The following is a 19,887-nucleotide window of genomic DNA, read 5'->3' on the forward strand; positions in this document are numbered from 1 at the left end:
GAGTGAGGAGCTGGTTGGGCCGTGGTGTTAGGGAGCTGGTCAGGAGAGGAAAGGCGCCCTGGGCAGCACTTTGCAACCATCAGATGGAACCTGGAGCTGAGCGTACAGCAGGGTGGGAAGGTTAGTGAAGTGATGTTACCTCCCAAGTTCAAGTGCCAGGCCAGCTGAAAAGGGGAATGAACAGTTCAGTCTTTCCCCATGGTTCGTAAGGCTTGGGGATTACTAGGGGTTGAATTGTACCCCCCATTCATATGTCGTAGTCCTAACCCCCAGCACCACAGAATGTGACTGTATTTGGAGATGGGGCTTTTACAGAGGGGATCAAGTTGAAGTGAAACCATTAGCGTGGGCCCTAATCCAACACGACTGGTGTCCTTATGAAAAGGAGAAATTTTGGCACAGAGAGATAGACACACATGAAGGGAAGACGATGTGTAGAGACACAGGGAGAGGTGGCCATCTATAGGTCAAGGAGAGGGACCGGGACCAGACCCTCCCCTCACAGCCCTCAGACGGAACCAACCCTGCTGACACCTGATCTGGGACTTGCAGCCCGCAGAACGAGGAGACAATACATTTCTGTTGTTCAAGCCTCCCCGGTCTGTGGTACTTTGTACAGCACACGCAGTGAAGTAAGACAGAAATGAAATAGGTCTGGAGAGACTGAAGACGAAGGGCTGAAGAGGGAAAGACTGAGGAGGAAGAGGGCCGAGAGGAAAGGCGGACCATGTCTGTGGCCGACGGAAGCAATGATGTTAAACAAGGCCCTGGGAACGCCGCTTCCGGACTGCCAGAAAGCCACCTGTGCACTGAGGTGAGGGCTGCCTCCATCGGTCTGCTCCCCACCCGGCACCAACCATGCCCTGGCCACTCCTGTGGAGGAGACGGGGGCAGGGCAGGACCACGTAGAGCAGGGGCTTGTGGGGGGCACCTCAGGCACCCTAACTGACGGTGCCCGAGCCACAGCAAAGGCTCAGCCACTGAACACCCAGAGCGATCACAGCTCGGCCGTCTGGCCCTGCTGCACACCCGTCTCTCATATTTTTTCAATCTCAGAAAATGTTACCGTGAAAAAGTGTGGCAGGAGGGAGAAATGTGACCCCTTTCGCAAGGGGCGCCTGCTCCGCGACTCAGCACAGGCCCTCTTTCTGCTGTGTCACCAGAGTCCAGAAACTGGAACCGCGATGCAGTTTTCAAATACCCGCCCCCCCACCAACTCCACGTGCGGTACCCTGCATAATCGATACCGCTCCCCCCACATCGCCTCCGGGTCCCTTCCCTAGAGAGACCGAGTCAAATGTGATGGTCAGTAGCACTTCATCTATGTACCGCCTCCCAGATCTGGAAGGTAGAAGTCCGAGACCAGGTGGCAGAAGACAGACAACAGCTAAGATTTTGAACTCTTAACCCAGCAAACGGCATCCGTGTCAGTGTGTGGAAGGGATCTGCTGCAGGTGAGGGCAGAAGACCTTTGGTACGATATGCTAACACCCGGCATGTACACATTTGTGTAACACCATCTTTACTTGAAGTAAGACATAGTCTTTAGAAAAGAAAAACAAACAAACAAACAAAAAAACCAAACGATACCTGGGGCCTCATTCGGGGATTCCATCGCACATAATAGTTTACCCATAATTCCAAGTGACTCAGACTAGCAACAGGATATAACACGTGGTTTTCATAATTCACAAAGAAGGGATTAGAAAATTCATCGAGTTGGCTATTGATATAAGACCATAGAGATATAGTCTTCGTATATATATCCTGAAAAACAAAAAAGGAATACACTGAAATAAATTCAACTTTGCTTCATATCCTCAAGCATTCATAGTACATAAAGAAAAGGACTTGAATAATGAATGAAGTAAGTTCAAACGGTAAAAAATTCAGGAACATTTTACCACCTCCATTCCTCTGTTGTGCATCACCTCACGCTCCGTATGACATGAAAACACACGGATTACTGTCATGGATAAACATAGTGCTCAGTTAGGTGACACTGACGACTGCGTCTGTGTGAAAGCAGAATGAGAACTTTCTAACAATCACGGGGTGATGGGGCTCATCGATAACAAATATATTGTTAATTCTGGTTTTCAGTTTGTTTTTGTAACTCTTAATGTTAAGGACTGTGAGTAGAATTTATAGATAAGACTCCTTTCACTGGAATATCATGGCAATCTTGGGAAAAACATGCCAGAATTGTAGGCTAGAGAAGCCTTAAACGGAGAAGTCAATATATCATTAAATTATTTCTCCCCACCACCCAATTTTATAGTACACTGTTTAGAAATGCAATAACCATTTACGTTACCGATCTTGAAAAAGACAACAAATTTGGAGGTCTCACACTTCCCAATTTCAAAACATTTCTCAGTTTAAAAGCCACACTAATCAAGGTGGTGCTGGCATAGGATGGACAGACATGTGGATCAATGGGTTAGAAAACACAGAAACAAAGCCTTGCATTTACAGTCAACTGATTTTCAACGAGGGTGCCAAGAAAATGGGGGAAAGATAGTCTTTTCAATAACTGGTGCTGGGATAACTGGATAACCACATGCAAAAGAATGAAATTGGACCTTTATTGCACACTATACACATGAAATAACTTGAAAGTGGATCACAGACCTAAATTTAAGAGCTAAAAGTATAACATTCTTAGATAAAAACACAGGCTCAAATCAAAATGACCTTGGGTTAGACAATGGTTTCTTAGATATGACACCCAAAGCGCACGCAACGAAAGAAAACTAGATAAATTGGATTTTATCAAAATTAAAGATTTGTTTCGAATGACACCATCAAAACAGTAAAATGACAATGCACAGAAGGAGAGAAAACTTATGCAAATCATATCTGACAAGGGATTTGTACATATAAATACATAAGGAACTCTTACAACTCCATAATAAAAAAGACAAATAACCCAACTAAAAACAGGGCAGAGGATCTGAATAAACACTTGTCCACAGAAGATACACAGATGGCCACCAAGTACACGAAAAGATGTTCAACATCATTAGTCATCAAGAAATGCACATCAAAACCACAATGAAATCTCACTTCGCACCCACTGGGATGGCTAGAATCAAAAAGCCCCACCTCCAGGTTCAACGAGTGCCTGCAAGGATGTGGAGAAAAGAGGACTCTCGAACATTTTTGATGAGGATGTAAAATGTTGCAATTGCTTTAGGAAACAGTCTGGGGTTCCTCAAAAGGTTAACCTAGAGTTACCATCTGACCCAGCGACCCTACTCTTATGTTTTTACCCAAGATAAACGAAAATGTGTCCGTACAAAATGTTGTACATGAGTATTCATAGCATTATTCATAATAGCCCAAAGTAGAAAGAACTCCCCAAATCTATCGCTGATGACTGGATAAAATATGGTCTCTCCATTCAGTGAAATATTATTCAGCCATAAAAAGGAAGGAAGTACTGACATGCTACAACATGGATGAAGCTTGAACACATACTGAGTGAAAATAAGCCAGTCACAGGACAAACATTTTATGATTCCACTTATATGAAATGTCCAGAAGAGGGGATTCCATAGAGATGGAAAGTAGATTAGTGTTTGCCAGGGGCTGGGGCTGGGGCTGGGGACTGGGGGATCGGGAGTCACTGCTAATGGATATGGAGTTACTTTTTTGGATGATGAATATTTTATGAAGGATGGTAATGGTTGCACACAATATACTAAAAACCATTGAACTGAACGTTTTTAAAGGGTGAATTGTATGCTATATAAAATATATCTCAAGAGAACTCTTTTTTAAAAGAGTACATTTTGGCAAAAAAAAAAAAAAAGACGACAAGGGTTTAAATTCTACATATGACCTTCATTCTTCTGTTGATTTTTAAAAATGGCTTATTGACATACATCGCATACCATAAAATTCACCAGTTTTTTTAATTAAGAGGTTGACAGGGCACTGTCACACTGAGCCCGCAGGAATGTGGGTTTTATCCTGATCACAGTAGGAAGCCATGAGGAAGTTTCAAGCAGGGGAGATGCATGTGGCAGGACTGAAGCTTGGGAGTCCTGCCTGGGTGCCATGTTTAGAGAGGACTGCTAGAGATCAGAGACAGAGGGCGTGAGGTCCATTTCTAGGCTTATAGCTATGAAGCAGTGAGAAGTGGCCACATGAAGAATGTATTTGGGAGACAGGCCCAGCAGTACTCGCCGATGGATTGGATGTGGCAGCTGTGGTGATGACAAGAGAGGAATTGAAGATGACCCCTATGTATTTGGCCTCAGCATCTCAATGGGCAGAGGTGCCATTTACTGAGATTTGGAAGAGCAGAGGAGGAGCCAGATGGAATTTAGAGCCCTAAGACAGATGAAATCACCTCGAGAGAGAACACAGAGTTTAAGGCGAGAAGAGGACCGAGGACTGGGCCCAGGTGACTCCAAGTTAGAGATGGGTTAAAAGGGAGGAAATTGGGTCAGAAGCATTGCAGTGTGAAGGATCTCCCCGATCTCTCCCCTTAAAATTACAATAAACCGAACAACTACAGTCCAACAGACAACAGATAATACCCAGCCTAGTACACAGACATGTCTGAGAGATCTGCGCATCAGAGAATCTGAAAGAGGGCAAATCTGGCGAGAAAGGGAGGAGGAAAGGGAGGGGAGTGGGACAATGCTGGAGACTGATGCTGCAGACACAGCTCAGAGGTCCCTGCAAAATGCAGGGAGAGGAAGTTAGGTGGCAGTTCTCACTTTCCGAAGCCCAAATAGTCCTGCCTGAGTGATCAGCATATTCCACATGGCACAGCTCAGTGATCAGGGCACAGAGCAGGGCAGAGACCAAATGCAGAGGGGCAACAGCTGTGTCTTAGCAACCACCATTGCCAGACAGAAAGCAGAGTCACAGAGCCTGTCCGCCTCCCTCCACCATCCTAGAATGCACCCCCCACCCTACCAGAGCTAGCACTGAGCCCCAGGGGAAGCTGCAGCAAAAAGAACTGAAACACACTGCAGCTGGTCCCAGTGATGGGTGGAGATATAGAAACAAGGCAGCCAAAGCTTGAGGGCCAGCATTACTGGAGAGAAAATAGCCACAGACATACTGCTGGCCTCTCCCAACACAACCCACCAGCCGCTTCAGAAGGAAGCAGTGGAGCATTGCAACTGGCAGTTGGAGCAGAGTACTGGGACTTCAAGGCCTTTTCAGAGGCCCGGACTCCCACTGCACTTCACATTCTCTCATGGGGTAGAGCCCAGGGACTGAAGAAATCTCGTCGCACAGGGGAGACAAACACCTCCCCAGAGAACAAAGGGTATTTTTAACCTCAGCGCAGAGATCTAGGAGACTTGGGCGCCACCTAAGGTAAATCAAAAGAAAAGCCTCTTCTTATCAACTTGCTAAAGAGAGATCACTATATAATAAATTTTCTGTTCAAAGAAGAAAATCGGGGTACATTCCCATTAATGCCCAGGCGGAGAAATAGTCCATCGAACACCATGAACAAACAAGGTGACAAGGCAGCTCAGAAAGAAAATGAAGAATCTCCAGAAAATAAGCTTAAAGATAGAGAAATATGAGATTTAAATGACAGACAATTCAAGATTGCACTTCTGAAAAAATGAGATGCAAGAAAGTTCTGATCAACAGTTCAATGAACTTAGATACAAAAATGAATGAACAACAGGAATATATGACCAAGGAGACTGAAACTACAAAAAAGAGCCAATAGACCTTCTGCACATGAAGAACTCATTAAAAGAGATTAAGAATAAAATAGCAAGCCTAGGAAATAGAGATAACCAGATGGAGGAAAGAATTAGTGATATCGAAGACAGAAATCTGGAAACAATTCAGATGGAAGAAGAGAGGCTTGAGAGTGAAAAAAAATAAAAGATTTTACTATCTGACACCATCAGAAAAAGAAACAATAATGGGTATACCAGAAGGAGAAAAGAGAGAAAAGGGAACAGAGCGTATTCAAACAAATAGTTGAGAAGAATTTCCCAAACCTATGGAAAGAACTGGATCCTCAAATCCATGAAGCAAACGGAATGCCTAATTATCTCAACACAAAAAGGCCTTCTCTAAGACACATATTAAAATTGTCAAGAATTAATGACAAAGAATTCTCAAGGCAGCCAGAGAAAATAAAACAGTAACCTATAAAGGAAAACTCATTAGACTATCATTGGACCTTTCAGCACAAACTTCACAAACTAGGAGGTAGTGGAACCACATAGTCATAGTATTGAAAGAGAGAAATTACCAGCCAAGAATAACATATCCAACAAAGTTCTCCTTTAGATATGAAGGAGAAATAAAGACCTTTTCAGACATATAAAAGCTGAGAGGATTTTCCACCAAAAGGCCTAAATTACAGGAAATACTGAAGGGGTAATTTTACCTGAAACAAAAGGACAAAAAAAAAATACATAACTATGGGTAAGATGACTAACAGGCATACAGAAACAGGAAAGTGCAACTCTTATTAAGAACAGGATATTATAAGCTTAAATACTACGTAATGGTTAAAGGTCAAAAAAAAAAACTAAGACGACAACTACTGCAATCTAGAAATGAACATACAGCATAAATAGGGGTAATTTGAAATGACAAAAACAAAAGGGGAAGGAATAAAGATCTGAATCTGCAAAGGGGAATGGAGAAAAAGGACTACTGTATATATGAAACTTTCCTTTACATAAACTTAATGGTGACTACACACACAAAAATCCAGAACTGAGACATATAAACCAAGAGAGGGGAAAACCATAAAACACCAAAATTACAGAACCATAAGGACAAAAAGAAAAGAAAAAGAAAAAAACAATGCAGACAGTAATCTACCAGAAAACAAAAGATAAATTGGCTACAGGAAGTCCACATATATCAATAATCACCCTAATGTAAATAGGCTGAACTAATTAAAAGGCACGGAGTAGCAGGATAGATGAAAAAACAAAGCCTGACCATGTGCTGCCTTCAAGAGACACATCTCAGCTGCAAAAACAAATACAGACTCAATGTGAAAGGATGGAAAACAATACTCCAAGCAAATGGCATCCAGAGAAAAGCCGGTGTAGCCATACTTATATCTAAAGAAACAGCCTTCAAGATACAAAAAGTAATGAGACAAAGATGGACATTTCATGATAAAGGGGACAGTACGCCAAGAAGACATAACACTTGTCAACATATATGCACCCGATCAGGGAGCAACAAAATAAAAGGAGAAACTGACAAAAACACAATTACAAGGGGGGACCTAAATATCCCACTGTCAGCTATGGACAGATCATCCAAACAGAAAATCGATATGGAAATATCCTTAAATGACACATTAGACCAACTGGACCTTATCAATATTTACAGAGCTCTTCATCCCAAAACAGCAGCTTATACATTCTTCTCTACTACACATGGAACATTCTCAAGGATAGACCATATGCTGGGACACAAAAGCAGCCTCAACAAATTTAAGAAGATTGAAATGATACCAAGCATGTTTTCTAACCATAATACTTTGAAACTGGAGATCGATTGTAAAAAGAAAGTGGGAAGAACCACAAATACATGGAGATTAAACAACATGCTACTAAGGAACGACTGGGTCATCGAAGAAAAGGAGAGATCAAGAGATACATAGAAACAAATGAGAATAAAATTACAACAAATCAAAGCTTTTGAGACACAGCAAAAGTGGTAATAAGAGGAGAGAGAGTTCATATCATTACAGACCTATCGAGAAATAAAATAATCCCCCCAAAACAACCTAACATCTTTAAAAAACTAAAAAAAGAACAAATGAAGCCCAAAGTCAGAAGGAATGAAATAATAAAAATTAGAGAATATAATGAAATTGAAAACAAAAATAGGAAAAAGTAATGCAACAAAGAGCTGGTTGAGATTAATAAAATTGACAAACTCCTGGCTAAACTAAGGAAAAAAGAGAAAGGATACAAATGAACAAAAAGAAATGAAAGATACTACTGAAACACAAAGGATCATACAAGAATACTATGAAAAATTATACAATACCAAATTTAATAACCTAGAAGAAATGGACAAGTTCTTAGAAAGATACAACCTTCCTTGACTGAATCATGAAGAACTAGAAGATCTAAATAGACTAATCGACAGTATGGAAATTGAAAAACCATCAAAAACCTCCCAAAGAGTAAAAGTCCAGGACCAGATGGCTTCACCAGTGAATTCTACCAAACATTCAAAAAAGATTTCATACATATTCTTCTCAAACTTTCCAAAAAATTGAAGAGGTAATACTTCCTAACTCATTTTATGAGGCCAACCTTACCCTGATACCAAAACCTGGTAAGAATAACACAAAGAAAACTGTAGACCAATATCTCTGATGAATACAGATGCAAAAGTCCTAAACAAAATACAATAAATCAAATATAACAATACATTAAAAAGATTATACATCGTGACTACGTGGGGTTCATTCCAGGAGCACAGTGATGCTTTAACATACGTAAATCGATTAACATGATACACCACATAAACGAAATGATAAAAATCATATGATCTTATCAATAGATGCAGAAAGAACATTTGACAAGATACGGCATCATTTATGACTGAAACACTTAAGATAATGGGTATAAAAGGAAAGTACCTCAACATAACGAAGGCCATATATGACAAATCCTTAGCTAACATACTTAATGCTGAAAAACTAAAAACCTTTCCTCCAAGATCAGGAACAAGACAAGGCTGTCCGCTATTACCATTATGATCCAATATAGTGTTGGAAGTCCTAGCAAGTGCAATCAGGCAAGAGAAAGAAATGAAAGGCATCCAAATTGGGAATGAAGAAGTCAAACTGTCACTTTTTGCAAATGACATGATTATAGAGAAAACCCTAAAGACTCCACTAAAAGACTATTAGAAACAATAAACAAAGCTTCAGGATACAAAATAATGTACAAAAATCCACAGCATTCCTATACTAACAATTTTCAGAAAAAGAACTGGATAAAAATTGCAACAGAAAATACCTAAAAATAAACCTAATGAAGCATATGAAGGACCTATACACTGAAAACTAAAAGAAATTGAAGAAGACACAAGGCAATGGAAAGATATTCCATGTTCATGAATTGGAAGAAGCAATGTAGTTAAAATTGCTGTATTATCCAAAGCAACACACAGATTTAATGCAGTCTCCATCAAATTCAACAATGGCATCATTTTTTTTAAAGAAATAGAACAAAAATCAGATTTGTATGGAGGCACAAAAGACCCCAAATAGCCAAAGCAATCCTGAGAAAAAAGAACAAAGCTGGAGGCGTCATTCTGCCTGACTTCAAATCATACTACAAAGCGACAATAATCAAAACAGCATGGTATTGGCAGAAAAAGAGACAGACCAATGGAACAGAACTGAGATTCCAGAAATAAACCCCTGTATATATGTGCAAATAATTTTCGACAAAGGAGCCAAAAACATACAACAGAGAAAGGAAAGCTTCTTTAATAAATGGTGCTGGGAAAATTGGAAAGCCACATGCAAATAATGAAACTAGACTGCTATCAATCACCATACGCCCGAATTAACTCAAAATGGATCAAAGACCTAAATATAAGACCTGAAATGATAAATTGCATAGAAGAAAACATCGATACTGAACTCATGGACCTTGGATTTAGAGAGGTCATAAAGTTGACCTCAAAGGTGAGGAAGAGCTAAAATAAATGAATGGGACTACATCAAACTAAAAAGCTTCTGCACAGCAAAAGAAACCATCAACAAAACAAAGAGACAACCATCTGAATGGGAGAAGATATTCGCAAACGACACTTCTGATAAGGGCTAAGATCCAATATACGAAGAAGTCCTACAACTCAAAAAAAAAAATCCAACTAATTAAAAAATGGTCAGAGGACCTGAACAGACACTTCTCCCAAGAAGACATACAAATGGCCAACAGACATGAAAAATGCTCAACTTCACCAGCTATTAGGGAAATGCAAATCAAAACCACAATGAGATACCACCTCACACCTGTCAGAATGGCCATCATCGACAGAACAAGTAATAACAAATGTTGGAGAGGTTGTGGGGAAAAGGGAACCCTCAAACTGCTGGTGGAAATGTAAACTGGAATACAGGATGGAGTTTCCTCAAAAAATTAAGAATAGAATTACCATATGACCCAATAATCCCTGTTCTAGGTATCTACCCACAAAACTTGAAAACATTTATCCGCAAACACATGTGCACTCCGATGTTCATAGCAGCATTATTCACAATGGGCAGGACATGGAAGCGACCGAAGTGTCCTACAATAAAAGATTGGAGAAAGAAGCTGTGGTACATATATACAACGGAATATTACTTGGCAGTAAGAAAAGATGAAATACTGTTATTTGTGACAACATGGATGGATCTTGAGATTGTCACGCTAAGTGAAATAAGTCAGAAATAGTTGAGAACCGTATGATTTCACTCATGTGGGATATAAAACAGCAACAAATGAACAAGAAAAACAAAAACTCATAGACACAGACAACAGTTTAGTGGTTTACCAGAGGGAAAGTGGGGAGGAGGGGAGGTAGGTAAGAGTAAAGGAGGTTAAATATATGGCGATGGAAGGAAATTTAACTTTGGGTGGTGAACACACAATGTAATACACATATGGCATATTATTGAATTGTATACTTGAAACCTTTATGACTTCATTAACCAATGTCACCCCACTAATTTTAATAAAAAAGGGAAGAGACTGAGCAGGGGAGGCCAGTGAGGTGGGGGAGAGCCAGAGGGGAGTGGCGCAGAATGAGGGGCACTCAGCTGTGGGGAGGCTGAGAGAGAGGGAGGAGGTGCTGGTGACCTACTGTCTCTTCCTGTGTTCTATAATGTTCTAATACACTTCTCCCACAGGCCATAGTGTTCTTCTGTTACCCAGAGGATGCTCTTTAATCTGCCTTTCCCCAACAGTTCCTCACTTTCGATGATTTCTTTTATCCCAAAGGAAGAAGAGCTGAGATGTGACTCTGCAGCTCAGTAGCCACTGCTCTACCAGCTTGATGGAGAAGAAAGTTTAGCTCGCTATCCAGAGGGAGGTTTGTGGCTCATTTACAGACACCATTTTCCCAGATCTCCAAGTGCCCTCTGCCCAATAGCACAGAGAATGACAAGCAAGTCTTCTCGTATTGGAGTTGGTGCGGTGGAAAGTACACGAGCCTGGAGTTAGGGGGTCCAGGATCTAGGACTGACCCTACAGACCTCAGAGAGCCATGGGCTCGCTGTCCCAACCCCCTGACTCCCACAAAGTGAGGGGCTTGTATCAGACAACGAGGAAGATCAGACAGCTGCACTGGGGTGCTGATCCCAGGCATGCATCCAGCACAACCTCTCCATCTACAGACGGCAGCAGGGCTAGACCCAAATCTCCTCTCCATTCAGCCCTCGTTCTACAATGGCACTTAGGGAAAGGCACCCGAGCAATCAGGAAAGCAATGGATAGGATATAACGTACTTACCTCTTTGAATCGCTGCTGTTCACAGTTGCACAAAAATGTCCCAAAGAGACAGCTATAAAGGTGATCCAAGATTGTAATCAAGAATAGTTCATTAAACTCGAACGCTGAAGGAAACTTAAATGGAGAGAGAAATAAGGTTAAAGTTCAATTTCTGATTTACGGTGATGGGCAGAAATTTAACTTTGGGTGGTGAACACAATACAATATACATATGACGTATTATTGTACACTTGAAACCTACATAATTTTATTAACCAATGTCGCCCCAATAAATCTAATAAAAAGAAAAAGAAAACAGTGTTTTCAATATTTTGTGAAGGACAGCTAAACTGCAACTGGGATTATAGTCGAAAATTAAAAGGGAGACGGAGCCCATTTATCTATAGTTTCGAGTCCAAGCTTATAGATCTTGCTGAACTTAAAGCAACAAAAACTGCCATTCTCTTTGATGCCTGAAAAAGCTTATGGAGCTCCATTTCTGGTCATAATGGCAGAACAAAGCCCACATTCACCCTTCTGCCAGGAACAACTGGAAAGCTGGACAGAATACATGAGACAGGTGTTTTCAGAAACTGGCGACAGGCAACATGGGACTGTGACACCCAAGAGAAAAGAAACAAGGAGGTGAGCCCTACTATTGTCTCAACTTTCTGCCTGGAGGCACGTTCCGAGCCACAGAGAAGCGGGGTGGACCATAGGCACAGCATATACCAACAGCGACTTAAGCAAAATAGAAAATCTATATCCATTAAAGAAACAACTCATAAACCTCCCCACAGAGACAACTCCGTGAACATACACCCCTAAATCTTTACCAATATATAGGCAAATTGAACCTGGCACTACATAATAAGGGTCCCGCAATACAACCATGTGGGTTTAATCTTGGGAGGAAAGGCTGGTTCAACATTTGAAAATCAATAATGTTACAAAAAAATTCAATTACTGTCATTCACCATATGAACGGAATAAGGAAGAAAATCACATCATTATCTCAACTGTTGTTTTGGGCGATCCTTAATGGGGTCTTGGAGAATTCCAGCAAAGACTTTTCCATTGCCAGGAGAATCTAGCCAGTAGCTGGCACTTGGTAGCCATGAGCAGACAATCTGGAAATTATAATAATGATCCTAGCAGCAGGCATGGGGTCCTACCCTGTGCCAGAATTCTACTTTAAAACATAGGAAAATATTTATCATCTACTGACTGAAACAAAGCTAATTAGAACACAACTAAATAGAACTGCCCGGCATATTTTTACTTGTCAGTTTACTTTAAAGACCTATTCCCTAATCAGTGATGTTTGCACACTATCGTGACTAATCTTGTCATGTCTACAGTGACAACTAGGGTCACTGCCAGGCAAATTTTTTTTAGCTTAAATTATTTTGCTAATCCACGGACAAGCTTCTCAATTAGAAACGAAAGCCGGTCCCTCTCAGTGCCTTTTTCTCTGTCTCTCTCACTGTCCTCGTCTCTATTGTCTCTGTCCCTCTCAGTCCCTCTCAGTGCCTTTACTCTGTCTCTGTGTCTCTTGCACTGTCCTTCTCACTTTCTGCCTCTGAGAGGAGAACACACTCTGTCTGTGGAGTGTTATCCCTTTTCTAATAAACTTTCATTTTGACTCTCAACAAAAAAAGGGAAAAACAAAGGCCACCCCAGGACTGTCCAAACTCCAAATGAAATTATTTTCTTCACCAGGCTATTAGATTATCCAACTGGAGGAATTCTGCTCAGCTACCCTGGACTAAGATCTGCTTCTCTCTCCATCTTAAGGATTGCTCTCGTAGAAACGCACAAGTCTGTTCCGAAGAGGCCTATCAGAATGCCTCTTCAGAAACCTCTGGAAACTAGATTAGATTAACTAAATCTGGCTGAAATGCTAAAGATAGGGACTGGTTACTTCTCTCTCAGAGCCTTTAAGATTGTCCGTTATAACTCTTGACAATGGCCTCACATTCCAAATGGCTATCTTTAAAAGCCTGAATAATTATATCCACTTTCCTAGTATTTTTCTATGCAGCTTAGTTATGCCCTGTCCATAAATTACTGGCAGCATTAAATTTATTAATTTTAAGCGAGCATATAACATTTGTGTATATGGAAGCTTTATTAAGGATAGGAATGGAAAAATCTACAAATTCTTTTCAAATACTTAAAAATATATGTTTACTAACAGGACAGCAAAGCTTTTATTGATGTATTTTTGAAGTCGTGTGAGTCTTCATTCTAGACCCTGGCCTGAGCTCTGTATCTGGGAGCTCAGCTGGCATTCTAGCACCACTGACCATGTGCCTTAATTCTGGCCTAGTGGGCACCAGATATGGGAGGTGAGGGGAGGCGGGGTTCAGCTCAAGGCCATCAGCACCTGTGACCCTGGGACACAAGGGCTCCATCTACTCACCGTTGGGTCAGGAATGTTATTCGCATTCAAAGGGCACTGTGGCATTAAATTCAACTCAGAAAACATTTCGTTAGGGCAAGCGACAACAGGTAGAGCAATACAAACGAAAGATTAAGTCTCTGTAATTTATAGTTTGTTTGGGTCTCTTTACCTGGAAATTGTACCATTTACCTAAATAGTTTCAAACACTCCACAGAAATCCATAAAGAAACTCTGTACCTCGAGGGACAAAAAATATCAACTTATTAAACTTATCCCAAAGGGTAAAGAGTCTATTAAAGTATGGCTGCTATAGAATATCTTTGAGACTCTTTTCTAAAGGATCTCTCAATTACTTTTTCCCTTTGTTCCTTTTATATCAATTTGTGCAGAGACTAGTTCATTTTATTCTGAGATTTCTGACAACTTCACACTGACTTAGCTTACTTAATTTAGCAGTAGGCAACCTAAAAATAAGTTAAATCTTGTTAATTAACACATCTCTTCTAACAAGCTATGTCTCATTCACTTGTGACTTAATTGATAATTGAGAGTTAAAGACTGATCATTCATGTTTCTGCTTCTAATGCATTGACATTATTTTTAAATAATTGTGTCCAGTACATGGACAGAATCTTAGGGCTGTGAGAGGCATCTGAATTCTAATCCAAACCCCTTATTTTCTTTCTTAAAAAACCAATAAATACTACAAAATTATATAATTAGACATGAAAATATGCACTAATCAACATGAAAAGTGGTAGCCAGCTTGAAGGTGTTAAAAACGCACCCATGTTTTGGAGGAATAAGCTACTTCACGTCCACGAAAACACTGCTTATCCCTTCAGAAGCATCAGAATTATTTTTGTGTTCAACGTTTTTATGAAGCTTTTCTAAGATGGATTTATACTTTGTCTTAACCTGAATGTAGCCATCATTTAATTTGAATGTAACTGTCATTGAATTTTGTTACTGGCTCAGTGTCGATATGAACGGCAAGAAATGCATGGCACACAAAACAGTGAGGCTTCTAGCCAGCCTCCATGTCTTTTAGGTAAGTGTTCCCTGTTACCTGTCACTTATACAAAGGTGCCTACCTCTAAGACCAGCTGCTTTCAGTCAGCTGTGACCTGATACTCATGATGGTTGAGCCCAATCAGCTTGGCAGCTAATCTAAAAAGTAAGAGTGGGCTATAAGGGAGGCCCGAGGACTCTGGGAAGTCACTTCGGCTACTTAGAACCACCCCCAACTTTTGTCCTTATTGCTGAAGATACATCTGTGCTCTTGAGTCCCTTGGTACTGCAAATGTAATCTGTGGACCAGCAGCATGACCTGGGAGCTTGTTAGAAATGCAGGCTCTCTGGCTCGGTCTTGGCTCCAGACTTATGGATCAGAATCTGCATTTTCATAAGATCCTCATGTCAGCAGGTCCAGCGTTAGAGCCTGACAATTTGCATCTCTAACAATTCCCAGGGGAAGCTGAGCCTACTGGAACCTGGTCTGCACTTGGGGCCATGATCTAGACCAGGGGTCCCCAACCCCCAGTCCGTGGACTGGTACTATCTGTGGCCTGTTAGGAACTAGGCCGCACAGCAGGAGGAGAGCGGCCAAAGCTTCATCTGTATTTGCAGCCGCTCCCCAGCGCTAGCATCATCACCTCAGCTCCGCCTCAGATCATCAGGCATTAGATTCTCATAGGAGCACCGGTCCCTGGTGCCAAAAAGCTTGGGGACCACTGATCTAGATTACTGATCCTCTAATTCACATGCACATCAGAACCACCTGGGGAGCTTTAAGGAACTACATACCCAGGCCTGTAAGAAGAAGGGTCCCCAGAAACAGGCCCAAGCATGTGAACTTTTAAGTTTCCAGGTGCTGACAGTGTGCATGCCAGGCAGAGAGCTGTGACTGCTGGTCCTCCAGTGACCCTCAAGGAGAAGCCTCAGTTGAGATGGAGAGGAGACACAGGCAGCATGGTGGTTCTCAGCCTTTTTCTTCTCACCACACACTCCCATCGGTAACACAGGCTGACAGTGAGGAAAATGGGACTGGTATTTCACAGGCTTTCTGGGTGGGGGAGGTAGACATCCTTTGAAAAGGCAGCCAGGAAGAGTGCTCATGAGTGCCATGGCTGTTCGTGGAGTCACGCTAGTCACCAGCAGGTCTTTCCGGCTGGTCCCCGTCACATGACTGAGGCCACCATGACCAGAGCTCCAGACCAACAGGAAGGAGAGCGCCTAGACATGGTTCCTATCTTCTCGTTCTCCTTCCCCCACAACCCCACCCTCAACCGGGCTGGGCAGCAGGCACTTGGGAAACTTCTCTGTCTCTCTCTCTCCACACAGCCCCATTACCCGCCCTCTCTCCCTGTGTCTCTGCCTTTCTGCGTCTGGCTCCATCTCTCTCTCTGATTCCGGGTCCGTTTCTCTGACACGATCTCCCATCATGAGAGTAAGTCTCCAGACTCGGGCTTGGATGTTGGAGATGAGGGGAAAAACAGCACCTGCCTGTTGCCTGCTCTGAACCAAAGCCCTCTGGGCCTGCCTAGCTGACGGGAGGGGAGTCCGCACACAGCCTCACTTACCAGGACCCCATGCCTTGGGCTTTGCGAACTAAGCACCAGGTGATGACAAGATACTCTGCAGCTTCCTATCTGCCATGGGTTCTTGGACAGTCATTTCCCTCAGTGATCTTGGGGTTGGAGGGGCTGTGGCCTCGGGTTGGTGGGGGGAATGGAGATTCCTGGATTTCCTGGTCAAATCCCCCTTGTTGGCCTCCAGTCTCATCCCCATGTCTAACACCTGGCAGGATCTTATATTTCTAGGACAGCATGAGACTGTTCTTGCACCGACAGAAAGGGAGCAAGAGAGGCAAAATGACTGAGGAGCTGGGCCTCGGTCTGCAAGGCTGGGGGATAGGATGACTGACAAAAGCCATTTTCACAAGAAAAGTAACTTTTGGTGCGAAGTTGGTTGTTTCTAATTTTCTTATATTTCTAAATAGATTCAAAATGAATTAAATAACAGAGGGGCTCATATTTTACACACATCTTCATTTTGAATGAACACGAAATGAAAGTTTATCTAACCTTCAACTTTAAGATACATTTGAATCAGACTATATCAGTCAGAAATATACTTGAAATCTCTCACCTGCCTTGTCATTTGCCAAACACAATCAATAAACTGAAGGAATATTGGGGACCGGTCAGCATCCGCATGGTTGTCATTGCCATGGCCTACTCGCTGAAAAGAAAGAAATTAAATGTTTTAATGTGCATCGCAGTCCTCTCAAAAGTCATTTAAAATGCCTGGTGACAAGAATCATGTCTCACTTGTATGTCCCAAGGCCTGACTTCCTGGCACATAACAGACACTCAAAAATGTTCACTGAATTGAAATGACTTCCATCACTCTTAGGGAACAAAATTTCAGTGTATTATATTTTTACATGTTGACTGTTTTATGGTTTTTCTTTCATATAGCTGGGATCAACAGTGATAAGCAAATGGCTGGCAAACTTTTTAGTCCTATAAATAACAGGGTTAACCCTGGCCACCACACCAAGTGTACAGTGTCACCGTGGGACTACCAATTAGTAGCTCATAAAGCACTGCATGACTGCCATTTTCTCCACAAGTGTAAAAATAGTTTTTCCCATTGTTCAGAAATGTCAGGAAGTCTGAGAATCAAAATAATGATTGACTATATATACTTTTAAGCAATCCCATGTGACTCTGAGAACCCCAAAATCTCACTCTTGTGATGGTAATGGGTAGCGTTTTTGCTCAAGACAGTCCAATATTGTATTTCTTTTTTCAAGTTTTGAGATATAATTGACATGTGTGTAGTACTGTATTTCATAAGTTTTGATATTATAGAAGATATCAATAGATTCATATTGAAAGATAATCTCAAACACAAACAGGATGAAAGCATTGAAAATGTCAAGTTAAAATTAAATAGCTCAAGAGTGAGCATTCTAAGAGAAGCTTCAAATAATCTGATGATTCAAATAAACTAAGAAAAAGGAGAAAGAAAACACATTTGTGAAGATACAATGCAATCACCACACAGAGAGAGTGAGGAATACCGGGTCTGTGAAACTGCCAGCAGGAAACACTTAAAATAAGGAAATGACCAAGTCAATGTCAACACCTCTGAGTAACATTGATTGTATTGCCTTCTTTTTAAAAATTTAATTGTGGTTATATATCATACATATTATCTATATATAATACACACACACACACACACACACACACACACACGCACACACACACAGATATATATATATATAACACATATATAAATTTGACCATCTTAACCGTTTTAAGTGTACACCTCGGCGGCATTAAGCGCATTCACATTACTGTGCAGCCATCACCACATCCACCTCCAGAGCTTTTTCATCTTCTCAAACTGAAACCCTGTCTCCATGGAACAACGGCTCCCTGTTCCCCCTCCCCCAGCACTCACCTTTCTACTTTGTCTCTATGAATTTGTCTGCTCTAAGGACCTCATTATAATTAGAATCTCACACTATCTGTCCCTTTGTCAGTGGCTTATTTCATTTAGCATAATGTCCTCAAGGTTCATCCATGTTGTATTGTGTGTCGGAATTTCCTTCCTTAAGGCTGAATAATATTGCACTGTATATATAGACCATATTTGTTTATCCATTTATCTGTTGGACACTTGAGTTGCTTCCATGTTTGGGCTATTGTGAATAATACTGCTATGAACATGGCTGTGCGAATATGTGTTCGAGTCTCTGCTTTCACTTCTTTTGGGTAGACACCGAAAAGCATAATTGCTGGATCATATGGTAACTATTTTTAATTTTTTAAAGAACTACTATACTGTTTCCCATAGCAGCTACATGCATTGCCTTAATTCTGTACTTCCCCTTCACAAAATAATTTGTAGAGCCTGCTCTTCGGTACTTAAGGCACCTGGAGAACAGTTTTACACTGACAGCTCACATTTAGGATTCATTCTTTCAATAGACATTTACTGAACTCCCATGGTGTATGTAATGCATCTTGCCTGGCTTTCGGGATTTTGGCCATTTTCGTGGTGTCCAATAGATGCCAGGCCTGTGGCTAGGCACCAAAACAAATGAGATACAGCACTTGTACTTGATGAATAATTCACTTATGGTCTAGTTGTGGGAGAACGACCTGTAAATAACAAGGGCAGTAAAGTGTTCCAAGGGGTATGATGGGGCCACAAAGGAGCAAGTGGCCATCCTCAGATGGGGTGGAGGAAGGAACAAGGAGGGAAAGTCACACAAGTCAGTCAAGGAGGTCTCATCTGAGATAAACCTTGAAGGACAGGAAGGCGCCTACTTCTTGGTTGGCCAGAGACATATCATATCTGAAGCAGTGGGAGCACCGGTGGTGTCGTTAGTAGCTAGGCGCAGCTGTGGCTCAGAGGATGTGGCAAAAGAAGGGATACAAGGTGAGGCTGCAAAGGTGGACTAGGGCCAGATCGGCGAGGGCCTTGAAGGCCACGTTGAGGACTTTGCCCACGACTCCACGTGCCATGGAAGGCTCTGAGGGATTCACACAGGAGAGTGGCGGCATCAGATCTGCTTCTCAGAAAGCTCTGTCTGGCTGCAGTGGGGACGATGGTTTGGAAGGGTCTAGGCAACAGAGGCTAATTAAGAGACTGCCATAATGGTCCCAAGGGAGATGGTGAGGCCTAAATTAAGGAGACATCAGTGGCAATGGCGAGAAGATGACAAATTTGAAACACGTGTAAACTCGTGGGACTGGCTGAGATCACTAAGGGATTAAGTACATAGAATAGAAACTATCCAAGCACTGAGCCCTGGGGCACCCCAACATTAAGAGGTTGGAGAGAGAGGGAGGGCTGGTGCGTAGGAGGACATCTCAAAGTTTGTAGAGACCTAGAAGCCAAGTAAAGAAACTTTCCAGAGGACGGGAAGAAGCAACAACATCAAGAGGCCAAAGAAGAGAAGGACTTGGCCAAGTGGCAGTCATTGGTGA

At 41.8% G+C, this 19,887-nt stretch overlaps 1 protein-coding gene across 2 annotated transcripts in view; it reads right to left on the minus strand.

The window, feature by feature from the left end:
* Window positions 1-19,887, minus strand: part of MTMR1 (myotubularin related protein 1) — a 60,420-nt gene that overhangs the window by 5,725 nt on the left and 34,808 nt on the right. For both annotated transcript variants that reach the window (XM_006905504.3, XM_006905505.3), the window contains 3 exons: window positions 17,027-17,119; window positions 11,491-11,604; window positions 1,591-1,767 (listed from right to left, as the gene is read on the minus strand). In XM_006905504.3, the coding sequence (XP_006905566.1) occupies window positions 1,591-1,767; window positions 11,491-11,604; window positions 17,027-17,119 (384 nt within the window). The remainder of the gene's footprint in view (window positions 1-1,590; window positions 1,768-11,490; window positions 11,605-17,026; window positions 17,120-19,887) is intronic.

The sequence above is a fragment of the Pteropus alecto genome, unplaced genomic scaffold, assembly GCF_000325575.1.
Source record: "Pteropus alecto unplaced genomic scaffold, ASM32557v1 scaffold341, whole genome shotgun sequence".
Classification (NCBI taxonomy): Eukaryota; Metazoa; Chordata; class Mammalia; order Chiroptera; family Pteropodidae; genus Pteropus; species Pteropus alecto.